The 22,680-nt window shown below is 40.5% G+C and overlaps 1 protein-coding gene across 1 annotated transcript in view; it reads left to right on the top strand.

Moving 5' to 3' along the window:
- LOC124805516 (protein Fe65 homolog) overlaps positions 1–22,680 on the top strand; it is a 1,158,577-nt gene that overhangs the window by 1,121,996 nt on the left and 13,901 nt on the right. Inside the window, exons 13-16 of the mRNA XM_047266079.1 lie at positions 4,553–4,719; positions 10,096–10,197; positions 11,870–12,072; positions 17,295–17,474. Coding sequence (XP_047122035.1) covers positions 4,553–4,719; positions 10,096–10,197; positions 11,870–12,072; positions 17,295–17,474 — 652 coding nt within the window. The remainder of the gene's footprint in view (positions 1–4,552; positions 4,720–10,095; positions 10,198–11,869; positions 12,073–17,294; positions 17,475–22,680) is intronic.

The following is a 22,680-nucleotide window of genomic DNA, read 5'->3' on the forward strand; positions in this document are numbered from 1 at the left end:
AATTTCGAGTCTCAAATTTCAGGTGCGGCTTAGATTTGGGAAAATTTTTTTTCCTTCATTTCGAGTCTCATTTTTCAGGTGCGGTTTAGATTCGAGTGCGGCTTAGATTCGAGTAAATACGGTATTCAACTTCATGCTTTCAGCCCCGTAGTGTCATTTCCTGACCCATGCAATGTCTTATTCCCTGTCATGTATCACTATGAAAGAAGAATGCTCCCTGTTTGTCCTCGAAATGCATTTATTTCTTTACATACATTGTAATATTATTAGCAATCCTTACATGAATGAGTTCAATAAACACAGGAGGGACTGGAGCTTTGATATTCAGGTCAGACCTTTGAGCAGGGATCAGAAATGTGCTAACAGTTTCAGTACTGATAACTACCTGACTGCTAAGTGTAATCAGAACAGAAAATAAGCATGAAATTTTACTGCATTCTTTTTTTAAAAAAAACAACATTCACAGCTTTAACGAAATCCATTATATATCTGTCTTATAGCTTATAACTTGAGTCACTTTTCTGCTGTGTAATTAGTGTGCCTGCAAAGTTTTACACATTTTTATTTCAGTTTATTATTACCAATACATAAAACAGAGTAGCAATAACCACGTAAATATGTTGATGGTAGTGCTCTTTTTGCAATGTTTCATGTCTGCTTAAAAACAGAGTGTAAGTAACTGTTCATGTTTTTCAGCACTGGTATGTCTCTTTGAGGGGTTGATGGTATTAGTGATTCTGAACAAAAAAATTCATATGGACACATTCCCTATTCCTAATCATTTCTGAGATAGAACACTTTTAATGTACATTGTAATTTATTATTCTATATTATTCAAACATTGTCATTGTCTACAATGTATCATAGTGGTGTAGATGTAGTTGAGATGAATAATTTGATATAAAACATTTGTGGGCTATTAAGTGAGGAAACTACCTAAAATTAACCTACAAAAACTACATACACTACAGCACATGCTTGTCATAAAAGATTTTTAGTATTCTCAAGGTCCCTTCACGCAGTCTATTAATCCTAGAGAAAAAATGAATAGGACCCTTTTTGTACAAAATTTAATGTTAGGATTCAACTGTTTATTTTAATTCCAGTGGCTGCAAGCATTCCTCTAGTTGTTTCCAATTTAGCGGCACAGATTATCCCACGACTTTGATATTTCTCTCTTCATAATTCTGGGAATACAAGAAACAAATATGTCTTTCTCCATGTATCAGAAAATCAAACTAATAATTTCTTTAAAAATATAAAATTTATTTGCATATCATTGTGTAGGCTACATCCTCTATTATAACATGCCATTCTCTAATATCAAAATTATGTTCATAAAACCTGAATTCTGTAATGGTTCTTTCCTTGCTGTAGGCTGTATGTACAGTTGCTGAAACTGAATTGAGTTTCTTCTAAAATTGGTTCAGGATGCTAACGAGTGTTCTCTCTATCCCTCATATTGTTTTTATATATGTAGCTGTTCTCTCTGGAGTAATAATATTGCATTGTTGTTAGAGACCTGCAGGAAAAACGGTTAAAATGAATACTTGGATCTAGCCAAATGGATATCTTATTTTGGAAAGAAAAAAAAAACTTGTGATTTACAATGACCAGTGAAATGGATTGTATTTGCAAAAGTGTACACTGAGAGATAGCTTTATCTGACTTCAGAGAGTAGAGAATGACCGAATTTCACTTGTCATGTAATCTGCCTTGAGTGCTGAAGTAAAAAATTTAAACAGCTCTTATCAGCAGAAAGCTGTACCACCCACACTGCCTAGAAAGGCATAGACACTGTTATTTTTTATTGGATTCTTACTCAAAAATTGACATGACAGTGGTGGCACTAAAAAGCACCTAAAACATTTGCTCAATAATTTTTTATGGTGGCCTTAAATTGTAATTTGAAGTACATTAGGTTAGTAATTTTCTATAGTGGACTTAAATGTGCAATTTGAAATGCCACATTCACCACTACCAACATCATCATCATCTGATTGACATTCCAGCAAACTGTGCATCTACTTATATACTCCACACATCACTTCTCAGTGTGTGGCAGTGGGAACTTTGTAAAAATATTACCCACTTCCTTTCCCTTTCCAGTTACAATTAGAGAGAGAGAGAAAAACGATTGATTTCTGTACACACATGCCACTGTCTTAACTTATTATCAAGATCCCTAAATGAGATATGTAATGGAAGCATAAGAGACATTGCACTGTCTATCTTGTATACTTCTTTAAGTATAGCTGAAAGCGCCCCCATGAGAACACGCTCACCTTTCCAGCACGTCAGTGCCAACAGCTGCCCTTTAAAGCCTGTAGTGCAGCAGTTCTACAATCAGTCATGATTTATCTGTGCCACTGTGCCGACCTTGCTACATATCATTATCTTAGTTCTGAATTCGCAACGCTGTAGGCTTTTGATCTTGGTTTACTCAACGGGTTTGTTCCGTCTCTTTTGTTTGTCTTCCTTTTGCTGTTGTCTTCAGGTAGCTCACTGTGATGCCGTTCGCCAGTCAGCTTGTTTCTATTGGTTCTCGAGTCTTTACCAGTCTAGTCTGATTCTGGATGCTATGGACACATGAACTGGGATTGGATGATGGATAGAGGAAGGGAAGTTGTGAGGCAGACGGTGTGGGGACAGTCAGTTAACTGAGATTGAGGCCAGGATGTTTTGAAGAGTGAAGGAGGTGTTTCAAGGATAACTCCCGTCTGTGTAAATCAGAAAAGCTGTTGTGGAGGGAAGGATTTAGATAGTATGGGTCATAAAGCAGCCACTGACATCAAGCAAGTTATGCTCAGCTGCATGTTGTGACATCAGATCGTCTGTTTTGTCCATGGCTACAGCTCAACAGTAGCCATTCATTCAGGTGGACAGCTGGTTAGTTGTCATAATGACGTAAAAAGCTATGCACTGATTGCAGCAGAAATGGTATATGACATGGCTTCTTCCACAGGTGGTACAGTGTCTGTTGGCGTAGGATAAACCAGTGACAGGACTGGAGTAGTAACTGATGGGCGTGTATGCTGGGCAGGTCTTGCATTGAGGCCTTCCAGAGGGATGTGACACTAGTGGCAAGGGGTCAAGAGTGGGAGTGGTATAGGGATGGACTAGGATACATTACATTCCACCAGAATTTTCCTACATAATTATATCATCTAAAGTTCTTGCATGTGAAAGCACCCATGTGATTTACCAACTGACCTGCCTACACTGTGATGCATTCTATGTGGGAATGACCAGCAACAAACTGTCCATTCGCATGAATGGAAACAGGCAGACAGTGTTTGTTGGTAATGAGGATCACCCTGTGGCTAAACATGCCTTGGTGCACAGCCAGCACATCTTCGCACAGTGTTACGCCGTCCGGATTATCTGGATACTTCCCACTAACACCAACCTATCCGAACTCCGGAGATGGGAACTTGCCCTTCAATATATCCTCTCTTCCCGTTATCCACCAGGCCTCAATCTTCGCTAATTTCAAGTTGCCGCCACTCATACCTCACCTGTCATTCAACAACATCTTTGCCTCTGCTCTTCCGCCTCGACTGACATCTCTGCCCAAACTCTTCGCCTTTTAATATGTCTGCTTGTGTCTGTATATGTGTGGATGGATATGTGTGTGTGTGCGCGAGTGTATACCCGTCCTTTTTTCCCCCTAAGGTAAGTCTTTCCGCTCCCGGGATTGGAATGACTCCTTACCCTCTCCCTTAAAACCCGCATCCTTTCGTCTTTCCCTCTCCTTCCCTCTTTCCTGACGAAGCAGCCGTTGGTTGCGAAAGCTAGAATTTTGTGTGTATGTTTGTGTTTGTTTGTGTGTCTATTGACCTGCCAGCGCTTTTGTTTGGTAAGTCTCATCATCTTTGTTTTTAGATATAAAGTTCTTGGTTTGTTACATTTCTCATACTACTATTCTTTTTTCACTGTGTCCTCCTAAATAATTTGAGGCCTTCCTATAGAAAGCTATTTTCTTCGTGTGCTCATAATTCACTACTTTATCCTCTCAATGTATTTATCAGGTCTCTATCCAAATTAAGTCACTGTCATAATTAAGTACTCTAGTTGTACTTTATCCTTTCTGGTTTACTGAAAACAAGAGCAGAGGATGATGATGATGATGATGATTGGTTTGTGCAGCTGTGCAGTTATCAGTGCCCGTACAAATTCCCAACCTTTTCTCAGCCCAATCTCGCCACCTTCATGAATGATGATGAAATGACGAGGACAACACAAACATCCAGTCATCTCGAGGCAGGTGAAAATCCCTGACCCTGCCCGGAATCAAATCCGGGACCCCGTGCTCGGGGGAAGCGAGAATGCGACCGCGAGCTGCAGACAAGAGCAGAGGAATTTAAATCAGTGTGTGTGTGTGTGTGTGTGTGTCTGTGTAGGAGTGCTGAAAGGCACAGTGTTCAACATTTTTGTTTCTGTATTTTGAATTAACTGTGTATATTTAGTTATTTTACCACTAGTTTAATTTTTGTTTTGCATTTAACTGTCTACATTGTAAACAATAATTTATTGTGGTAATTTCTTACAGAGACTTTGCTTATGTGGCTCGTGATCGTACAACAAGAAAACACATGTGCCATGTGTTCCGTTGTGATATTCCTGCCAGGACGATTGCCAATACTCTTAGAGACATCTGCAAGAAGATAATGATTGAGCGAAGTCTACAGCAGAATCTGGCTAAACCTATTGATATTAGTGAGTAACACACCTATTTAAATTTAGTGATTACCAAATTCCTTGATTTATTTATAATACTTGATTAAAGTCTGTGTTCATTTGACTTTGGGATAGCTGTAGGACAGTACTGTACAACTTAACAAAGTACTTTCCAGGACAATCTGCACAGCTTGATGACTTCCGGCATGTGTTGCCTGAAAATGTGCATGTGTGTCTAAGTTTCTGTGGATGTTGATGAAAATTAAAGAACAGAACAAGATGAAACTGTTTCCCTGCAAGAGCAACAGGAAGAGCATTAAGTTTAGCATCCTCATTGGATGAATGGTTCATCATTGACTGCCTTATGTGACCTAATTCCTTAAAACAAATAATGGAAACTCCACTTAGGAATACCAACAATATAGGAAAAGATAGATTTCTACTTACCGTAAAGAAGATATGCTAAGTTGCAAACAGGCACAATTAAAAGACACTTACACGAAGCTTTAGGCCAAAGGCTTCATTACAAAAAGAGAAACACGTACCATTAAATAATGGAAAATCCAGGATGGAATGTAACAATATTATGAAAAGGAAAGTTGCTACTCACCATGTAGTGGAGATGCTGAGTCGCAGATAGGCACATCAAAAAGACTGTCACGACTGCAGTCTCAGCTAACTGAAACCACACTGTGAGCAGCACCACCAGTGCATGACGTGAGTGGCGACTGGGTAGGGGTAAGGAGGAGGCTGGGGTGGGGAGGGTGAGGGATAGTATTGTAGGGGGGGGGGGGGGTAGACAGTGAAGTGCTGCATGTTAGATGGAGGGCAGGGGAGAGGTGGGGAAGGGGGCAAGGGAAGTAGCAGAAAAGGAGAAAAAGTAAAATGATTGGGTGTGATGGTGGAATGATGGCTGTGTAACGCTGGCATGGGAACAGGGAAGGGTCTGGAAGGGTGAGCACAGTGACTGCCGAAGGTTGAGGCCAGGAGGGTTACAAGAATTATGATGTATTATGAGGAGAGTTCCCACCTGCACAATTCAGAAAAGCTGATGCTGGTGGGAAGGATCCATATGGCACAGGCTGTGAAACAGTCATTGTAATGAAAGCTGTCATGTTTGGCAGCATGCTCAGCAACAGGATGGCCCACTTGCTTCTTGGCCACAGTTTAGCAGTGGCCATTCATGTGGACAGACAGTTTGTTGGCTGTTATGCTCACGTAGAATGCAGCACAGTGGTTGCAGCTTAGCTCGTACATCATATGACTGGTTTCACAGGTAGCACTGCCTTTGATGGGATAGTTGACGTTCGTGACAGGACTGGAGTAGGTGATGGTGGTGGGAGGATGTATGGGACAGGTCTTGCATCTAGGTCTATTACAGGAGTATGAGCCATGAGGTAAAGTGATGGGAGCAAGGGTTGTGTAAGGATGGACGATTGTATTGTATAAATTCGGTGGACAATGGAATACCACTGGGGGTGGGGGGGGGGGGGGTAGTGGGCAGGACATTTCTCATTTCAGGGCACGATAAGAGGTAGTTGGAACCTTGGCGGAGAATGTAATTCAGTTGCTCCAGTCCTGGGTGGTACTGAGTTACAAGTTAGCAGGGGAATGCTCCTCTGTGCCCAGACCGTACGACTTTGGGAGATAGTGAGAGACTGGAGAGACAAGGCATGGGAGATTTGTTTTTGTACAAGGTTGGGAGGATAATTATAGTGTGTGAAGGCTTCAGTGGGACCCTCGGTATATTTCAAGAGCAACCACTCGTCACTGCAGATGCGACGACCGCAGGTGTCTGTGCTGTATGGAAGAGACTTCTTGGTGTGGAATAGGTGGCAGCTGTCGAAGTGGAGGTAATGCTGGTGGTTAGTAGGTCTGATATGGACGGAGGTACTGATGTAGCCATCTTTGAGGTGGAGATCAATACCTAGGAAGGTGGCTTGTTGGGTTGAGTTGGATCAGGTGAAGCAAATGGGGGAGAAGTTGTTGAGGTTCTGGAGGAATGTGGATACGGTGCACTCACCTCACCCAGATAGCAAAGATGTCATCAGTGAATCTGAACCAGGTGAGGGGTTTAAGATTCTGGTTTTTTAGGAAGGATTCCTCTAGATGGCCCATGAATAGGTTGGCATAGGATGGTGCCGTGCAGGTCCCCAGAGACATACCCTGGATTTATTTGTAGGTAATGCTTTCAAAGGAGAAGTAATTGTAGGTGAGGATATAGTTGGTCATGGTGAGTAGGAAGGAGATTGTTAATTTGGAATCCATCAGGCATTGGGAAAGTTAGTGCTCAATAGTGGTAAGGCCATGGGCACTAGGAATGTTAGTGGAAAGGGAGGTGGCATCAACAGTGATGAGCAGGGCATCACGTTCCCATAACCCTCCTGGCCTCAACCTTCATTAGCCATTTCCTTGCCCATCCAACCCCTTCCCTGTTCCCATTCCAGCACTACACAGCCGTCATTCCACCATCACACCCAGTCTTTTTACAACTCTCCTTTTCCACTATTCCCCCCCCCCCCCCCCCCCCATCCCCCTTCTACCTCTCTGTCTAACCTGCAGCACTTCACTGTCCGCCACCCCTACCATACTATCCCCTCCCCCTCCCTCTCTCCACCCCACGTTCCTCCTTACCCCCACCCAGCCACCACTCCCATCATGCGATGGTGCTACTGCTCGCAGTGTGGCTTAGGTCGCCTGTCGTTTGTGTTTGCGTGTGCACACGCACACGCACGCGTGCGTGTGTGTGTGTGTGTGTGTGTGTGTGTGTGTGTGTGTGATCTAGTGTTGATGAAGGCCTTACTGGGCGAAAGATTTATTTGTGACAGTCTTTTTGTTGTGCTTATCTGCAACTCAGAATCTTCACTATATGGTGAGTAGCAACTTTCATTTTCATAATATTAAAACACACACCATTGATACACAGAAGCAAGCACATCTCATGGACACATAACAACTAACTCTGGCCGCTCGGTCCAAAATGCAATTATCACATGGGATGAAAGTAGCAATCTGGAAGGGATGGGGGAGGGGAAGGAATAGTAGTGCACAGGTGGGGGGAGAGAGGAACACTGTCTGGTGGATTGTGCATGCACTAGAAATCCAACGTGTGCAGTTTCATGAGGTTGTGGGGGAGGGAGGTGGGCAAAAAAGGAGTGAAAAAGAACAGGAGCAGGGAAAGATAGGTGGGTGCATTGGCAGAGGGCAGGATAGAGGGTATGGGGACAGTGTGTTACCGTGGGTTATAAGGATAACTCCATTTTGTGCAGTTCAGAAAAACTAGTGGTGAAGGGGAGGATATGGCTCAAGTAGTGATGCTTAAGCACATTACATTCAGCTGCATATTGTGCCTCAGGGTGGTCTACTTTGGCTCTTGGCCACAGTTTGGCAGTGGTCGTTCATCCTGGTGGACAGCTGTTTGGTAGTCACACTAGCGTAAATGATTGCAGCAGAGCTGGTGAACAACATGGCTGCTTTCACAGGTGGCCCAGCCCCTGGTTGGGTAGGAAAAACCTGTGACAGGAATTAAATAGGAAGTGCTGTGTGGGTGGATTGGGCAGGTCTTGCACCTGGATTTTCCACAGGGATATAATACTTGTGGCAGAGGGTTGGGATTGGGAGTGGCATAGGGATGGACTTGGATCTTTAGGAGGTTGAGACCACTTTAGGAGGGGTGGGAAGGTGTTCGGGTAGGATGTCCCTCATTTCAGGGCATGATGATAGGTAATCATAGATGTGTGTGTGGTGCACTTGCTTGTGTGTATAAATGGCATATGTTTCTCTTTTGCTGATGAAAGCTATGGCTGAAAGCTTTGTGTAAGTGTCTTTTAATAGTGACTATTTGCATTTTGAACAGTTTCAAGATTTGATCTAGCTACCTGGTGTACAACCTGTAAATGAGGGATTGATAATCACCACTCTTCCTGTGTCTGCCAGGTGATATATATTTATAAAAATGGCTTTTAGCTATCATAGTTCAAACCACCTATCTCACAACTGACTGATGTTGCATTACTAGGACTTATTGGCCTTGGGCACAAAGCAGCATTTTTTGGTTAAGACATGAAACATATTGAGAGATGAAGATCAGGCCATTATTAAGTAAACAGATTGTGGATTTGCTATAAAGCACACCTCCACGTCGTTTTAAGAGTAATGTTACTTAGTTATACATCATGCCTTTCTCCTGAGAGTCATCAAGTGGATGTGTTACAGTCTTTCAAGTTCATACGGTTCCCATGCTATGTTTATATAAATGCGGTGTGTAAAACTTATATGTGTAGTTATTAAAATAATGACAAGCATGAATGAGAAATAAACAGGATGGATGTTTACCACCTTGACAGCAATTCAACTCAACTTTTTACTTTCCTGTCCCCCCACTCAGAACTGTTTGACATTGACAGTATTTTGTTCACCTTTATTGAGTATTCTAGATGTAACTACTTGTTAATCAAGCTGTTTTAAATTGTATCTATCATTCTTATTCTTACATGATGGAACTGGAGGATTATTTTACAATTCAAACATCAGAACATCTGTTGGCTTTTGTAAGCAGTTGAAGTTATAAGGTGGGAGGAGTACACTGCGATTAAAAATGGGGAGAGTAGTTTTTGCACATTTTTAATTAAGAGCTTGAGACATTGTTTGTATTATCAACAAAGAGAGAGCGAGAGAGAGAGAGAGAGAGAGAGAGTATTTCTCACTTTAAAATTTGCAAAATGACTAAGAGAGAGAGAGAGAGAGAGAGAGAGTTGTATGAAGATTTACAGTAGGTCCGCAGAAAGCTGTATTTTAGTGCCAAGTCAATCATTTGGTCAGATGTAAATTGGTGATTATGCTTATGGTACATACCAAAGACATGCAGCAGCAGTAGCACTTAAAATGGAAACTGTGCATAGTTTGACAGCCATGGGACAGGCATTTTTACACTGCAACCCAGTGCTCTTGTCTCCTCTCCTTGTAGATATTGGATGTATGTAACAACAAATTGTAATATAATAAGATTTCATGATAAAGTGTTTCTTTGACTCTATTATTTGGATAACTGTGGTTCTGATTGCAGCAAACAATGAACTTGGCATCACAAATATCTATCTATCCAGCATAAATCACAAATGTTAAGAGGAGAGCACCTCAGTACTGGTGCAGTGACTGTAAACAGCACTTTATAATTTTAGCACAAGAGGATGTAAACTATAATATTCATTTACATACAAAGTGTTTAAATAATGAAAACATGATACAAAACATAATTTGCTAGAAGAGTATTGACCAATAAAATAAATTGTTTTGCTGGATTCTGCACAGCTCATATTTTGAGCAGTCGCCATAGGCATACTTTTGCAAAGTTCACTTAACAATGCATTGTATGGGGACAAGACAGAAGACTTTGAACAAACTTTTGTTTGACAGGTGGTACTGGAGGAGGAGGACGATCTGGTCTAGCAGCTCGTCCCACAAATCTGCCAACAGAACACAGGCGATTCCATCACAGGAGTGGTCAAGCATTAGTCAGTATGTACACATTAAGTTATTCATTTCTCTGTTTGCTGTTCTGGAGATAGGCCACATATTTACTGTATTATATGTTACTTTGAAGTGACTTTCCATTATGATTGAGATGCGTAGCCCAGAGAAAGTTGTTACAAACTTAAGTGGAGTTTGGATGAGAAAATTAGCACTGAAAATTTGAGAATGATAATAATCAATATTTGTGCAATACTGTTGACAGTAGGTTGGAATTCTTGGTAATAATTATTTTGACACAGGACTCAGCATTCTCCACCAGTCACATGCCTCTTATTATATATGTTGCTCATCGGTATTTTCTTGTTTTCTTAATCCACCCACGTTTAGTTGCTTATGCTATACACATGCTTCTTTCATAAAAGAAATATAACATATTTTAGAAAATAATTTCTAAATACGGATTATGAAAAAGTACCCACTTAAAATCAAAACTGATCAGGTCTTAATTTATTTTCATATCTTTTATCATTTTTATGTGTAAAAGTCACATTTTTCTCCTGCTTACGGTATATGTTCATATTTGACACCTGCTATCTCACTGAGAATGGAGCTGATTTCTTTCTTATTTCTTATTACACGACTTGAATTATTTTGGCTGTACTCTTCAATAACATTTCCAGTAACTATGTGGACTCAAACTTATATGAAATTTACATACTCCTAAGTCAAAGTGTGTAAAGTTCTTCAGTTTGTACACTGATGCAAGCACCTCCAGCTTTCCTACCTGGTTTTTTCCGACTGCAGCATATTTCATACAGCTACTACACCTGATATGTAAGCAAATTAATTTTTCAGTTCTTCGCTACAAATCATAAAGCTGATTTTCAGTTGCTTGTTTTTTTGTGACACACACACTATGCTATCCAAAGATTTTTTAGTAATGTACGTAAGTCTTTGTACTTCTTGATATTATGTGACCTATCAAAGTATTGGAAAACAAGCACAGCCAACAGATTTAGTGGCTAACAGAGACTCTGCTTTCAGAACACAATGATGTGTGTGATGGGATGTATGGAACTATGGATTTTAACCAATTTAAATAATGAAATGACAAATGCAGAATTGATACAAGTCATATGTGACTAAGCTCAGTATTTCTAAATGTAACAAAAAGAAGTTTTTTTAGGTTGTTAAGGTAACTTGAGGAGTAGACAATAATTAATTAGCTGTTATACTTCCTTACTTTTTGTCTCAAAATTTCTTCACCTTTATGCTGGAAAATTGTTTTATTTATATGTTTTTATGTGTTCAAATGCCTGTCTGGCCTTCCATATTTAGGTTTTCCATGGTTTCCTTAAATCACTTAAGGAGAATGTGAGAACAATTGCTCTGGAAAGAACATGGGAGGTATCCTTCCCCATCCTTTACAATCCAAGTTTGTGCCTTCATCTTTTGTAACTGAATTTCCAACAAAACCATCTGTTCTTCTGTCCAGTTATTTGGTAAATCCAAACCTGTTCATTCTGATAATTTAGCCACAAAATTTTAGTTACTCATCTTGCAAGTGCCAAAGGTTTTTCTTAAAATGAAAATTTAACTTTCTTCTTTGTGCTGATATTTGTCTGATAATATAAAGAATGTGCCAAATAGGTTTGAAATTAATACAGTAAAATGTTAGCTATAACACTGAACACTTCTGTGGTTTCTGTTTTCACAGCACAGTCCTTTCCAACTCCAATGGAGGAACCCAAAAAGGTACTCAGAGCACAGTACCTCGGATCAACACAAGTGACTAAGGCCACTGGTATGGATATTCTCAATGACGCAATTGATCAGATGGTGGCCACAGTCCCTCATGACAAGTGGTGTACAGTCAATGTTGCTGTTGCTCCATCAATGATTTCAATTATGCTGCCAGGGGTGAGCTCAAATGACAACTGATACTAAAATATTTAATTACCATATGAATTTAAATCTTTATTCAATTTTAGTTTTCAGGATTAATCATCTTGACTGATGTTTGTTCATCTTATGCATCAATGGAGATGAATAAAGACAATTATTGCTAACAGTGTGCCTACTTTGATAAGAACACAAATGGCCAATTTATGAACTGATACAGTATATTGGAACCAGAATAAATAATTGAATAACTGGGAGTTGTCTGCTGAGGGAGTAGTATTTTGTAATATGAGGAGGGATAAAATTTAAAAGAACTTTTTGTAATCGCATTTTTGCTATTCAAAATTAATTCAGATTTAGTTTTCATATTTTTTACACAGTCATCCATCTTGTGATATGCTTTTGCCTTTGGCTATCCAGTTTTTTAATGACATTTGCAAAGAAATGTGATAACGTGATTGAAGGCCACTCCACACAAACCGTTGCACCTCAGGCACTAGCTGTGAACCGACATGTAGGCAACTGTTAAATAAGCATTCAAACACCCACACAAATCATTTACTTATTATGAAATTTGTTGCGAAAAACATCACAATTTCAAAATGATAGTAGCAGTCATACTTATAACACTGGAAACAAGGATGACTTTCCTCTATGGAATCAGCCTTACTCTTTCACAGAAAGGAACAAAATATGCACCTATAAAAATATTTGATCACCTTTCCTGTGAATTAAAAATGCTGGCAGACAATGAAAGTAATTTTGAAAACAAACTGACATCATTTGTGCATGATTACTCTTTATACTCCATTGGTTATTTTTTGAATTAATAATATTACTATGTGGCTGGGTTACATTCATTAAATTTTGTTCCAGATTAATACCAAATATCCAGTCATACAAATAGTCTGCATGTGGTGATATTCTCAGAGAGAAAATGTATGATATTTGTTAACCTACTGACGTAGTGTAGAGCATTTACACAAATATCATCCATGGAACAAGCAAATACCTACACTAAATAACACTTTCATTGTGATACTCTTTAAACCGATCCTGGACAGTTTCATCAGTCTGAGTAGGATTATCATCATCTCATCTGTGCCACAGAATAAATGTGGTAACTTGGAGTGATTTCACTGACATAGAAAGATACCTTTCCTTTTGTTGCAATCACAAGACCAACTGGAAACAATGATACAACTGTGCAAACCACTACACAGGCTCTACAACCTTTCACTGCTGGGAGAAGGCAGTCTGGATCATATACTTTCCACGGTGTGTTTGACATAGAAGCACACCCTACGGTAGAAAGATTCTAAAGCTACATTCAAGAAAAAATAATGCATTTCTGTTTCAATAAAAAAAATAACACCAAGTTAGTATTTTCTGTGACCAATCAAAAACATTAGACTGTGCAAATCACAGTATTCTTCTATATAAACTGAGGTTTTATGGAATTGATGACATAGCTAACCAATGGATAATATCACATCTAACCAAAGGAATTTAGAAAGTTGTATTTAATGTACCAAAGTAATCAGCAAAATTATTTAGACTGGGAAGAAATCACATAACGGGGAGAAATCACATAACGGGGTCGTCACAATTCAATCTTAGGTCCACTGTAGTTCCTCATATATGTAAACAATCTTCCGTCTAATATTCAGTGAGCAGAATCGGTTCTTTTTGCAGATGATACTAGTATTGCAATCAGTCAGAGCACACATACAGTAACAGCAGAAATGGTAAAAATCTTCTTAAAAGTATCATTGATGTTTTCTGCAAATGGTTTCACTCTCAATTTCAAAAACATGTAACATATTCAGTCCTGCACATCTAGGGGCGTTACACCAATGATAAGTATAACACACAGTGAGATAAAAATAAGTAGGATGGAAACTTCAAACTTTTTAGCTTTCCATATAGATGAGAATTTAAACTTGACAAAGCATGTTACACAACTCTTAAAACAACTAATTTCAGCCACAGTTGCCCTTAGAAACATCACAAATCTCTGGGGGAGACAAGTCAGTAAGTTGACATATTTTCACTCTATAATGTCATGTGGAATAATCTTCTGGAGCAAATTGCCTTTAAAAAAATAAAGTCTCAAAAATGTTCAGTAAGAGTAAAGTATGGTGCTCACCAACAATCATCTTGTAGACACCTGTTTATGGAATTAGGCATTTTGACTACTGCTTCACAGTATTTCTTATTCCCTTGTGAAGTTTGTTCTAAATAACCCATTGCAGTTCAGAAGGAACAATGATGTACATAATCACAATACCAGCAGAGAAAATGACACTGAGACCTTCTGAAGAGAACATTTGGAAATCATTGAATTGGTCACTTGAGAAACACAAAATAGCATGCATACTCATTAGACTTAACCCTCTAGACATTTATCCACAGAGAAAATTAAAATGAGGTCTGTAATGAAACACAGACAACTCCCAAAGTCCTGAAAAGTCATACACTAATGGCCATTAAAATTGCTACACCACAAAGATGACGTGCTACAGATGCGAAATTTAACCGACAGGAAGAAGATGCTGTGATATGCAAATGATTAGCTTTTCAGAGCATTCATACAAGGTTGGCACTGGTGGCGACACCTACAACGTGCTCACATGAGGAAAGTTTTCAACCGATTTCTCATACACAAACAGCAGTTGACTGGCAGTGCCTGGTGAAACACTGTTGTGATGCCGCATGTAAGGAGGAGAAATGCGTACCATCACGTTTCTGACTTTGATAAAGTCCGGATTGTAGATAATCGTGATTGCAGTTTATCATATCGCGACATTGCTGCTCGCGTTGGTCGAGATCCAATGACTGTTAGCAGAATATGGAATCGGTGGGTTCAAGAGGGTAATACGGAATGCTGTGCTGGATCCCAATGGCCTCATATCACTAGCAGTAGAGATGCCAGCCATATTATCTGCATGGCTGTAATGGATCGTGCAACCACGTCTCGATCCCTGAGTCAACAGATGGGGACGTTTGCAAGGCAACAACCATCTGCACGAACAGTTCGATGACGTTTGCAGCAGCATGGACTATCAGCTCGGAGACCATGGCTGCGGTTACCCTTGACGCTGCATCACGGACAGGATCGCCTGCGATGGTGTGCTCAACGATGAACCTGGGTGCACGAATGGCAAAAGTCTTTTTTTCGGATGAATCCAGATTATGTTTACAGCATCATGATGGTAGCATCCATGTTTGGCGACATTGCGGTGAACGCACATTGGAAGTGTGTATTTGTCACCGCCATACTGGCGTATCACCCGGTGTGATGGCTCTACCCTTCATTCAATCCCTGTGAAACCCTACATTTCAGCAGGATAATGAACGACCGCATGTTGCAGATCCTGTACGGGCCTTTCTGGATACAGAAAATGTTCGACTGCTGCCCTGGCCAGCAAAATTCTCCAGATGTCTCACCAATTGGAAATGTCTGGTCAATGGTGGCTGAGCAACTGGCTCGTCACAATACGTCAGTCCCTACTCTTGATAAACTGTGGTATCATGTTGAAGCTGCATGGGCACCTGTACCTGTACACGCCATCCAAGCTCTGTTTGACTCAATGCCCAGGCGTATGAAGGCTGTTATTACGGCCAGAGGTGGTTGTTCTGGGTACTGATTTCTCAGGATCTATGCACCCAAATTGTGTGAAAATGTAATCACATGTCAGTTGTAGTATATTTGTCCAATGAATACCTGTTTATCATCTGCATTTCTTCTTGGTGTAGCAATTTTAATGGCCAGTAGTGTATAACAGGGACCAGTGCTGTGGTAAGTCCAGGTGAAAAACACTCGGCTGGTACAAAGCAAAGGTAATGTTTAACAGGGAATGATTAATGCATAATAATTTCCTAAGCATTAAGAATAAAATTTCTGTTAGTCCTCTGATGGGTTGCTGGTGCATGGCAAGTTGTAGTCTCAGTGGCAATAATAGGTCCCCAACAGTTAAAAGCCAGTTTCGTCCAAATTCTTTACACATCTGCCACAGAACGTGATATTGTCTACATTCCTATGGCAATGTCTCGGCATTATTGCAGTGTTAGGCAGCTATGGCATTCAGCTGTAGCTGTTTATGCCTCATGGTTGAAAGAAGGCAGCAAAGCTGCTGTCAGGTATGTTTTTTCATCATACAGAGTACATTTAATAATATACATTTAAGAAATATTCTTTTGGACAAAGTCATTCATCAGGTGACTGAGCATCTGATTAAAGACTTTTACCGAAAGGTGATAGTTTTTAGTAGTCTACTTTTAAATGTTCCTGTCTGCCACTCGATTCTTCTGTGCAGTGGGTAACAGTCTCTGTGTCATATTTGTGTAATTATTGATGATTATGAAAGTGAAAGGAAAGGAGAGAGTGAAACGTAGTTGTAGCACGTCTACTGCTCTCGAACAACATTAAAAAGTGGTGTGGAAGATGTAGATTTTAATGCTCTATTCAATTGCTATATCACCTTCAGTTTTACTGTATATGTTTTCACTCCATGAGGCAGTACATAGAGGTTTGAGGTTTACTCAGTTTCAAAGAGTTATCTTGGCTGTGGAGACGGGTATTATGCATAGCTAGGGAAATTTTTGCTTTAGTATAGTGGGACATTATTCTATTACCAACTAACATGTATGTCTTATAAAGTGTTCCTTACTGAACGAAGTAACCACAATTTATCTACACCACCAGCGCCAAACTTTTTGCTGTTGATCTTTCTGTGAAACATAACAACAGGAACCTGGGTCTATGTGGTTCATCTGGATTGTCTCTCAATACTTCCACTTCTCAACTGTAGAGCTGGGAAGTGATTCACCATTGGCCTGGTCTTATTTTATACTGACATCTCTCTCTCTCTCTCTCTCTCACTCACTCTGTGTGTGTGTGTGTGTGTGTGTGTGTAGCTGTAAACGGAACCATGTTGTTATTGTGAACAAACTAAATTGTAGAAACAATGGTACATACATTAGAAATAACTCTTATGCTAACTTTGATAAACTGTTAATTTTATCAAGTATAGTGTCAAAATAATTACTTGGAATCTATTGCAGTTTAAGAAGCTTATTTTTTTATTACTGTACTAGCAATTATCATAACTTTAATATATGTGGATGACTGTTTTTTTTAGCTTTGTGCAAAGTATAATTTCTGCAATAATTGTGGATAAAATTTACTCTAAAGTACTTGTTCCATTTCATTTAAAGTTTCAAATTTCTGTTCACAGGAGGAAAGTAAGCTAATTGCCGAATGCCGAGTTCGGTACCTTTCATTCCTTGGGATTGGACGGAATGTAAAGCAGTGTGGTTTCATCATGCACACTGCACAGGATCTCTTTATGGCCCATGTATTCCATTGTGAACCTTCATCTGGAGCATTATGCAAGACTGTTGAAGCAGCCTGTAAGGTAAGACAACAGAAAAGGCGTTCAACTGTTTGGAACCTTACAACCTAAACTGAGGAAAAAGTGATGAAAAGGTGGTGTAATACATATATGAATGAAACATGACTTTGCTTTCTGTTGGTAGGCCTATTTTTTCCAATGTGTTTGAGGGCTTAAAAAGTAATGATTTTGGTTTGTTTATAACATATAAGGGCCAAGGGAAGAATTGGAAAACTCACTTGTGCACAGACCTTTTTATGACTCTTTAAAGTATAACAACGAGTGTGTGACTTACAAAGAGCACATACCCAGTTAGCAATACTGGCAAGGGATATTGAAAGTAAAAATGCAGTTAGTTATTGTCCTGTATTACAAGGCACAATTTGATAGATACACTGAGGTGACAAAAGTCATGGGCTAGTGATATGCACCTGTACAGGTGGCAGTAGTGTTCTGTACACAAGGTATAAAAGGGCAGTGCATTGCCAGAGCTGTCATTTTTCCTCAGGTGTTTCATGCCAAAATGTTTCTGATGTAACTAAGGCCACACAAGAGGAATTAACAGACTTTGAACATGCAATGGAATTTGGAGCTAGACGCTTGGGACATTCTGTTTTGGAAATTGTAAGGAAATTCAATATTCCAAGATCCACAGTGTCAAGAATGTGCTAAGAATACCAAATTTCAGGTATTATCCCTCACCATGGACAATGCAGTGGCTAATGGCTTTCCCTAAACAACCAACAGCAGCGGCATTTGTGTAGAATTGTCAGTGCTTGGCGAAATTTGGTGTTAATGGGCTATGGCAGCAGATGACTGATGCGACTTCCTTTGCTAACAGCTCTACACTGCCTGCAGTGCCTCTCCTGGGCTTGTGACCGTATCAGTTGAGCCATAGACAACTGGAAAACCATAGCCTGATCAGACGAGCCCCAATTTCAGTTGGTAAGAGCTGATGGCAGGGTTTGATTGTGGTGCAAACTCCACAAAGTCATGGACCCAGAGCGGCAACAAGGCACTGTGCAAGCTTGTGGTGACTCCATAACGGTGTCGGTGGTGTTTACATGGAATGGACAGAGTCCTCTGGTCCAATTGAACCAACCATTGGCTGGAAATGGCGATGTTCGGCTACTTGGGGACCATTTACAGCCATTTATGGACTTCCTGTTCCCAAACAACAATAGACTTTTTATGGATGACAGTGTGCCATGTCACTGGGCTACAGTTGTTAACAATTGTTTGACTACCATTCTAGACAGCTTGAGTGAATGATTTGGCCACCCAGATCACTCAACATGAATCCCATCAAACATTTATGGGACATAATTGAGAGGTCAGTTTGCCCACTGAATCCCGCACTGGTAACACTTTCACAATTATGGATGGCTATAGAGGCAGCATAGCTCAATATTTGTGCGGGGGACTTGTTGAGTCCGGTCATTAGCGCCCGTTGGTGAGTCCATGTCATATTAGAAAGTATCCTATGACTTTTGTCACTTCAGTGTGTGTTGTGTATGAATTATGTACAAAGTAAAGATGCAGGTGATGAAATCTGAGTGTAACTCATAATTTAAAATCTTCAGACTTGAACGACATCTTGGTCAGCTGATAGTGACTGAAGAAACAGTTGTTTTATATCCACTTGCAACCTTTTCTTACCAGTGTCATTTACATGAGAGAGTAGGAGTGAAATTTTAAAGTATTTCTATTACAACAGCAGGTGTACATTTTTCCTGATCTGAGTTCATGCTCCTTGGTATGAAAGTGACAGAATTCCTTGATCTGATAACCAGTGCAGGTAGCAGTTCAAGTAACTGGAGGCAGGCAACAGTAAACTGAGCAAGTTCATCACACACACACACACACACACACACACACACACACACACACACACACACACTTATATTGTGCCAGTTACAGACTGGCGGGTGGTCTGGAATGGGTGTTTGTCTCAAGTGGGGTGGGCAGAGGGAGAAAGAGGCAGGAAGGGTGAGGAATGGTTGAAGAGGGTTAGTTGGTGGCTGGAGGGAGGCAGCAGGTTTGTGGTATAGGAATTTAGGAGGGAGAGGCAGCACATGCACAGGATAGGAAAGCAACACACAGGCACTGGAGCCAGTGAGTGCATGCAGCACACAATGCGGATAACGTGAAGGCATGGACTGGAGAGGATATGACAGAACAGAGGAGGGGAAGAGTGTTGGGTAGATGTCGTGGGTGCAGTGGGAGATTGCAGCCAGGAGGATTACAAGAGCAGAAGGTGTTTGAATAACTCCTACCTAGCACTCTACTACTAGAGGGAAACACCAAGGTGGCATGGGTCATGAAGCATTCATTGAACTTGAGCATGTTATGCTCAGCAGCATTTTCTACCATGGGTGGTCAACTCTGTTCTTGCCCACAGTTTGGCAGTGACCTTTCATTCCGGTGGACAGCTGGTTGGTGATCCTGTTGACATAAAATGCTGAATATAAATTGCAGCCAAGTCAGTATATGACATCACTGCTTTAACAGGTGGCCCTGCCTCAGATGGAGTAGGACAAGCCTGTGACAGGATTGGAGTACATGTGCTGGGTAGGTGAATCTGGCAGGCTTGTAGCTGGGTCTTCCACAGGTATATGACACATGCAGCAAGGGGCTGCATGTGAGAGTGGGATAGTGGTGGCCCAGGATGTTGTGTATGTTGAGTGGGCAGCAGAATACCACTTTAGGAGTAATGGGAAGGATCATGGGTAGGAAGTTCATCTTTTCTGGGCATGATGATAGACAGTTGAAGTCCTGGTGAAGGACAGGATTCAGTTGCTCCAGTCTGGGATGACATTTGGTGATATGGATGCGGGAAGTGCTCCTTTGCAACTGGTTTTTGGAGACAGTAGGAGGATTAGGATTGTGTAAGATATGGCACAGGAAATTATTTGTGGGCTGGACTTGAGGGGTAGTACCTGCATTTGAAGGCTTTTGCGAGATCTTTAGCATACTGGCCAAGGGAATTCTTATTACTTCAGTTATGCCATCCACTGGCCAGGCAAAATGGGAGCAATTGTTTGGTGTGGCAGGGTTGACAGCTGTCAAAATGCAGTACTGTTGGTGGTTGATGGACTTTATATGGACAGAGGTACAGCTAGAACCATCAGAGGTAGAGTTCAACTTGCAGGAATCTGGCAACTGGGCCGAGGGGGACTGGGTGAAGTGAATGGGGAGAATATTTCGAGGTTGTGGAGCAATGAGGATAGAGTGTTGTGGCCCCATGTCTAGATCATTACAATATCATCATTGAACATAAACCAGATACGGGGATTGAGAGGCTAGGAAGGTTTCCTCTAAATGGCCCATAAACAAGTTATAGTAGGAGGGTGCCATGCAGGTTCCTATGGTTGTGCTGTGGATTTCTTAAAGTTCAGTGGCTGCTTCACAACCTGTGCCTTCTGGATCCTTCCCTACAGCACCAGCTTTTCTGAACTATGCAGATGGTATTTATGGTTGCAACACATCCTTCACTCTCTTGGCCCCAATCTCACTAACCATTGCACCCACATTCTCTACCCGATAGTCTACCCTCCTCTGTTCTGTCACCCCTCCCAGTCCACACATTCACATCATCACCACTGTGCACTACACGAATTCACCGGCTGTTGTGCCCATGCACCTGCTACCTCTCCCTCTCACATTCCTATTCCGTGCACCTGATGCCTTCCTCCCTGTACTGCAATCCCAGCATTGCACGTTCGGCCAGCACAGTTGAGTTACACAGGTGTGTGTGTGTGTGTGTGTGTGTGTGTGTGTGTGTGTGTGTGTGTGTGTGTGTGCACCTGTTGACAATGAAGTGCTTCTACCATTTAGTGACTTTTTTCCTTTGCTCCTAAATTATTTATATTCTGCCACAACTTTTGTTTATGTGAAATCGTCTTCCTTGCCCATCATTCAGCAAAGGTAGCATGTTGGAGGTGCCACAGGATGTCTTTGTTGTTCATTTTTCTTACTGGTTTCCTTAATGTTCTGTAATTTACTTGAAGACAATATCATGGAAAGGGAAAGGAAGTAGGTGACGAGTATTAGATCAGAGATATGATACTATGAGAACAACTGACAGAACACTGAGATAAATTACAAGGAGACTTTGATAAAAACAATGAAAGAATGGATCAGGGGTACATCACATTCCCTCAGAATTATCAATAACCTTGGGCAGAACCAATCATGATAAAACTATTCCACCTAGTATGCAAGATATGTGCGACGGGCTAAATACCTTCAGACATTGTGAAGAATTTCATAATCCTAATACAAAAGAAGGTAGGTGCTGATATGTGTGAATACTACTGAACCATGGGTGCAAAATAGCAACATGAAATATTTATGGATAAATGGAAAGACTTGTAGCAGTTGACCTCAGGAAGATGTCAGTTTGGTTTCCAGAGAAATGTAGGAACATTCAAGACAATATTGATTCCGACTTGTCTTAGAAGGTAGATTGAAGAAAGACAAACCTACATACCATTTGTAAATTCAGCAAATGCTTTTGACACTATTGACTGGAATACTCTCTTTGACATATTGAATGTGACAGCAATAAAATACAGGAAGTGAAAATTTATCTGCATTCATACAGAAACTGGGCTGTAGTTATAAGAGTCAACAGACATGAAAGGGAGGCAGTAGCTGACAAGGTATTATGACTGTGTAGTAGCCTTTATTTGAAATGTATACTGAGCAAGCAGCAGAGGAAATGTGGAAAAGCGATTAAGGTTTAATGAGAAGAAATAAAATCTCAAGGTTTGCCGATGACATTGTAATTCTGTAAGAGACGGCACAGGATTTGGAAGAATGAATAGTGTCCTAAAAAAGATAAAATGAACATCAAAAAAAGAAAACAAGAGTAAAGGAATACTATGTATTTAAATTAGATAATACCAGGGGAACCAGGTTGTTATTGGAGCAGCAAATTGACAACGGCCAAATTAGAGGGATATAAAGTGTAGAAAGGCAATAACAAGAAACATTTTCCTGAAAAATAGAAATTTGTTAGCACCAATTATAAATTTAAGTATGGTTACCTGACATTGTCAGCAGGAGAGTTGATCTCTGAATTTTGAGAAGTTTTATTTACCCAGATTGCAATAAACAGGCAACATATATGGATGAATTGGTTTGGCAATTTAAACTGCCATTTTCAGCTCATCTGCACACATCAGTTAGTTCGCCCCTTAGTGCAGTGCACTGTCATCTTGTCATA

Source organism: Schistocerca piceifrons, chromosome 7 (genome assembly GCF_021461385.2).
Source record: "Schistocerca piceifrons isolate TAMUIC-IGC-003096 chromosome 7, iqSchPice1.1, whole genome shotgun sequence".
Lineage (NCBI taxonomy): Eukaryota > Metazoa > Arthropoda > Insecta > Orthoptera > Acrididae > Schistocerca > Schistocerca piceifrons.